General features: G+C 40.9%; 1 protein-coding gene across 1 annotated transcript; it reads left to right on the plus strand.

Moving 5' to 3' along the window:
• Window positions 1-988: 988 nt before the first annotated feature.
• Window positions 989-5,471, plus strand: LOC123398014 (poly(A)-specific ribonuclease PARN-like). The gene is made up of 8 exons (XM_045092525.1): window positions 989-1,483; window positions 2,865-2,995; window positions 3,076-3,258; window positions 3,350-3,462; window positions 3,752-3,868; window positions 3,967-4,081; window positions 4,158-4,373; window positions 4,578-5,471. The coding sequence occupies exons 1-8, from the start codon at window positions 1,209-1,211 to the stop codon at window positions 5,213-5,215; spliced, it is 1,788 nt and encodes a 595-aa protein (XP_044948460.1). The 5' UTR covers window positions 989-1,208; the 3' UTR covers window positions 5,216-5,471.
• The last annotated feature ends 515 nt before the right edge of the window (window positions 5,472-5,986 follow it).

The following is a 5,986-nucleotide window of genomic DNA, read 5'->3' on the forward strand; positions in this document are numbered from 1 at the left end:
GCCCCCACCAACCCTACAGCTTTGTCTAGCAACACCCGTAGAAAGATTTTAAATATGAAAAGTCCCCATGGATTCAATAATAAGGAAATGAAGAACATGGACGAAACGAAATAAATCATTTCTAGTGGACCCAATGTATCCCCAAAATAATATATACCGATTTGTAGAATCACCTACACGACACCATACATGGTTCGAGGCCCGTTCCTGGTGTTGCGGTTATCTTTTTCTCTTTCACCTTTTTGCTTTGGTTTTGATCTTTCCTTTTTCCAGTTTTTTATTTTTACTTTATTTCCAAGTTTTTTATATGTTTGATTTATTTTTTTATCTATTTTCCTATGTTTATTTTGTAAATACACCTCCTTCAAAATACATCGAATATTTTCAAACTATGTGAATACTCCCTCCGTCTCAAAATTCTTGTCTTACATTTGTGTAGATATGAATGTATCTAGCCACATTTTAGTATTTAGATACATCCATTTATAGACAAATCTAAGACAAGAATTTTGGGACGGAGGGAGTAATTTTTAAGAATTACACACACATCTTCTTAAAACAGTTCAATATTATAATATGAGCACTTTTTAAAATGTGTTAAATATTTGAAAAATACATACATAGTTTTTGTTAAATATTCAACAATTTTATAAGTACATGATCATATTTTAAAGCAAATCAACACTTTGTTAGTTACTTGAATAATTTTTAAAATACATGAATATTTTTAAAGCATATGTACATCTTTAAAAAAAGGATGATACTTTTTTTTAATTTATATGCGCATGTTTATATAACACTCTGTGGTTTTTTCCTTTTTATTTTTTTATATTATAATATTGTTATATTTTTTTTGTGGGAAATATATACAGTATTGTACTAGTACAATTTTTCAATAATAAATTCTACTCGTACTTACAAAAGACCAATGTGAAACTGACCACACTGTCCGCGGCCCATTAAGCAGGGAATAGCAGCCAGCGCCCCCAGCGCAGCGTCTGGTCTCTGGGCGCCGCCCTGCCCCCACGACCACATCCGCCGCCACCGCCGCCACTAACACCACTCGACTCCAGTCCCCCGCCTCCACGCCGCCACTGTTACCCGGCCTCGCCCTCAGCCGCCGACGCCTCCTCCCGGTTCCCCGAACCGAGCAGACTGCACGCATCCTTCCCTGCCTTGGCCGTGCCCAGCTGCTGCTTCCGCCACCAATGGCCGCCGCCGCGTCGGCGAAGCAGGTGACCAGGAGGAACTTCCCGGAGGCTGTGCGGGAGCTGGCGGCTCACGTGAAGGAGTGCGACTACGTGGCTATCGCGGCGCTAAAGACGGGCGCCCCCACGGGGTGGCGACGCGCGCTGCCGGTCGACACGGCGGAGACGGCCTACCTCAAGGCCAAATTCGCCTCCGAGTCCTTCCAGCCCCTCCACATAGCCGTCTGCCCATTCCGCTTGGGCTCTGCCTCCGGCTCCGACGTCGTTGCCTACCCGTAAGCAGCCCCTCTCGATCGCTCCTATTCCTCCGCAAGGAGCATCAACGAAAGTAGGATTTGCGGCGTGGTACTCTGTCAAACATCTCGTGCGCACTGAAATCACTAGTCCATCAGCCTATGTCTTGTGTGCTCATTGAGGCATTTCGTTGAACACCTTGTGTGCATAAACGAAACCTTGCTACTCCAGTTTTGGGGAAATGGCATGATGAGATCAGGCTGGTGTATACGGGGGATGGAGGATGCCGGGGCAATGGTCCTGAGGATGAGCAAATCGGGGCATGCCAGTGTGGAGTGTTGACGTATAAATGCATAGCCCACCTTTCCCCCATTAGCTTTAGCTCTTGGGTGAGCTGGCTGGTGCGTGCAGTTCTACATGGATTGGCGGCGGCTAGCTCCGCGCTGCAACATGACCGGCCTCCTGTTGGCCGTGTGACAGGTCTAAGGTGGAATTTATCCCACCATTTTGGTAGCGCCACTAGGGACTGCCACGGAGTTCTAACTAGCGTGTCTATGGAAAGATCTATCATGAAGATGGTGACTGAAACACCGCCTCGTGTCTGGGATGAAAACCCCTGTTCTGGCCTTTATTGATTGGGGTTAGCAGCGACGAACTTGGGTCGTTATCTTGTTGAAGGTGTTGTCTCCTTGCCGATGCTGGTCTTCACTGGTTGGTTTCGGCAACCAGGATGTAAATACTTTTCCTGTCTGTCTCTGTTCGGACGTGCCAACGATGGTGCGGGGATGTTTCTGCCGTAGTTTCCTATGCCTTGTACTCCTATTGTTGATGTCTTTGGCCTTGCTGCCTTGCATCAACTTCAACAAAGATGGTTGTGTGCATAACAATGATGTAGAGGCCGGAGGTTTGAACCTCCTGTTCGGAAAAAGGAGTTACCAAAATCCTCCTGTGAATCAAGGAGCTGGATCATTGGTAATAAAATGTAGCATACTTTTCCTTGCATAAAAAGGAAGAAAATCACACTTTGCAAACTAGCAAGCAACTGACAGGGACATGAAATATCTCACAGAAATCACATATGAAAGAGCAAAAAAGCCACTTGAAAAATCTCAGGATTGCCTGCCAAACCTGCTTTCAGTTTGATCATACTAAATTCTGTTGCTCGTGCTGCTACCCCAAAGAGTATTCTTTGGTCGATGTTCTGTCATGTGTAATTACTATATCTTATGACTGTAGCACTAAGATCTCCATTTATTAGGGATCATCTGAGTTTATTGCTTGTAAACGTCTGTTTAGTTTTACACTTTGGTCCATTTAACTAATCCAGGTTTCATCCTTTTGAGGAGTATGCTTGTCTGTTTCTGTGCTCCAGTCTATTGATTTCTGTCGTCATTACTGACTGTCGGTCTTTTGGTTGTTCAGGTACAACTTCCACTTGTTTCCCAGAGATGAACTACAGCTTGGAATGCCTTCTTATAGCTTCTCCTGCCAATCATCTTACTTTTCATCGATGGCCCGTGATGGTTTTGATTTTAATATGTGCATTTATGATGGTGAGTACTACACCATGCACCCAAACAAATGGAAAATTTGGTTATTTGATGGTTTAATTCTATAGTGATTATATTGGCAGGTATATCTTATCTATCAAGGGTGCAAGAATCCTTGGCTAGGCAAAAGACATTCACCCCTCATCTTCAGCAGCCATCTCCATCAGCAAGTACATCCGTTGCTGATTCAGTTTTTACAAATAGAATTAAATCAAGAATTCAGAATTGGCGTAAAGGATGTGCAGAACCAAGTAAAACAGCTGATGGTAGGGCAGTTTCGATAAATAATACTAAGGCCGCTCTGTGTATTATTTAGATAGTTATAGATGTCTCCTAACATGAAGTCTTACTGTGCAGGATCTTTAGTTAGTTCTCTCAGGAAACTAATCATGGGCAGTGAATCATATGGTTCAAGGCCCAGTATGACCATCGATGTTTGCAGTGATCGCCAAGTTCAACTTGTTTTGGAGGTATGCTTTCTCCACTTTACATTTGATGATTTGTCCAAAAAATAAAATATTCACTATTATACTCCTCAAAGGAAAAACACAAAATATTCACTTTCTCACGCTCTTCAGTATTTTTACTGTTGTTTTGGCTACAAGAGTCGGGTGCTGTGATAAAGAACTGACAAATGCGGAATAGATGACATGCTTTTAGCAGGGTCTGACTTGTATTTGCTCACCCCATAGGGCGTAATCTGTATAAAATACATAAAGTATAACTCCAAATCATTGATGATGTTGAGCTATACTGCAGACAGTAAAGGGTACCTCTGATGATCTTGTAACTCTTGTTGTTCCGGATAAAGCTGGGGTGCCTAGGGCTGTGCGTGTGATCTTTACTAGTTCTGCAGAGGATAAAAATCTTCTCCTGGTTTGTATCCCTAAAACTTGGCAACTCCATTTAAATGTAACTAAATGGCGTAATCTTAATCTGGTTTCATTTTTTTCCTTTGGTAACTCTTTTCTTAGATGGACATCCGAAAATTGGAAGATGAGCAGAGTTCGAAGTTTCGTGGATTTCGGGAAGTTATTGATCTAGTATCATCTTCAGAGAAACCAATCATATCATACAATTGCTTGAATGGTATGTTGATGCATCACTAATTTTTCATCGACCTGTCATTTCTAGAATAGTATAACTTATTTTTTTTCTTTCTCAGACCTAACAATGATACACGCACAATTTATTGCGCCTCTTCCGCCAAACCTACATGAATTTATGTGTTCTTCGAGGCTGGTTTTCTCTAGTGTTGTTGATATTGGCCACTTGTGGCGAGAAATTAGCCCTTTGAGAAAAGCGAAGAATATACAAGCGGCTCTGAGTTATTTACAGAGACAGCACTTTGTGCCAATGGAAATAGAAATACCACTGCAAGGTACAGTTCCAGCTAACTTAATTAACACACCATGTTGCTAATAAACTATGGAGTTTCTTCTTGCTCATCGTATATTAGAAAATGGAGTGTATTATTTGTAACTAGTAGTAGGTATAAGCCTTAAATTTATGCATACATCATTATAATGTTTTCTTAGTGGCATTTTGAATTGAACTCTCGTTCTCTCTTTCCCGGTTTGCACAGATGGTACCAGGGGTGTCACAAAAAGTGGAGAAAATGTTCTTAGAATAACAAAATTATTTGCCAAGCTAAGCAAGTTACTTAAAATCACTCCCAAGTGTCAATCTCAGTCTGGTGAGCAGCATCACACAGTTGAAGATCACCATAACATTCTTTGTCCCAGTTGCATGGTGGAAGAATCTGATGGTGTTGACTGCACTAATGAGCCAGGTACCACAAGGACAGTGAGCACCCAGAGTGTTGTTTTCTTGTGGGGCTTTAGGGAGACATCTGCAGAAGATCTGAGATCCCGCCTTACAAGATTGCACCATGTCTTCTCAAAGGATTTTGATCTAAGATTGTTGGATAAGACATGCTCAGCTTTGATATTTCGTAGTTCTGATACTGCAAGTGAATTACTAGGAGACATAAGCTTGGAAAGTCCCTCACTAAATAATTTCTTCTCAGAAGGTCTGAAAGCTGCAGGTTTTGATGTCTACAGGAAGGCTTGCAGTTTAGGGCTTTGGGATTCAGATTTAGCTGAGGCCCTGGAGGGCGCTTCGTTGGAGCCAGCTACTTCAACAGTTTCTGATCATGGTAGCTCTGAGATATACTGGAATAGTTCATTGAAGCTGGATCTAAAGGAGTATCTGGAATGCTAGAACATCATGCAGCCTTTTGTTCGAGTAATCTTAAATTAGTGAGTGCACACTTCTAGATAGCATACATAGCAGGCAAGTAAAATCAAGAAAGGAAGAGGAATCTTGATTCTTTGAACTACTTTGTCCTAGGACATAAGTTTCACTCTAGGTGAAATGTTATTTTGGTTTGCCTCAGAAATCACCATGTGCATATTTCAGCCGAGCTTCTAGACCTGATCTACGAGTCAGCATTTCATGGGATTGCAGTTAGTTTCCATTTTTCATCTCCCTGTGATGAGAACTTGACAAATCAGTGTCAGCTGAGAGTGGGTCTGTTTGCGATGCAATAGTGTAGGATAACGACATGGTTTTCAGTTTCAGCCCAAATTGTTAGCTGGGCCTTGAAATTGTAGGTTCATACATTTCCTGGAGGATTCCATTCACTATATGTTCATTATTACTAAGTTTTTCTTTTTAAAAAATATACTGAAAGGGCATCTTACATACTCCCTTCGTTCCTAAATATAAGGTGTATTAGTTTTTAAAAAAGTCAACCATTGTCTATGTTTGACCAACTTTATAGCAAAATATATAAATATTTACAATACCTAATATATATAATATAAAAATATATTTCAGGGTGAATCTAGTGATAATGATTTCGTATTCTAGATATTGATGTTTTTATCAATAAATTTAATCAAAGTTTGAGAAGTTTGACTTTTTTTGAAAAAATAATACACCTTATATTTAGGAACGGAGGGAATATTATCTATACCTACTAATAAAGTA

Source organism: Hordeum vulgare, chromosome 5H (assembly GCF_904849725.1).
Source record: "Hordeum vulgare subsp. vulgare chromosome 5H, MorexV3_pseudomolecules_assembly, whole genome shotgun sequence".
Taxonomy (NCBI): Eukaryota; Viridiplantae; Streptophyta; class Magnoliopsida; order Poales; family Poaceae; genus Hordeum; species Hordeum vulgare.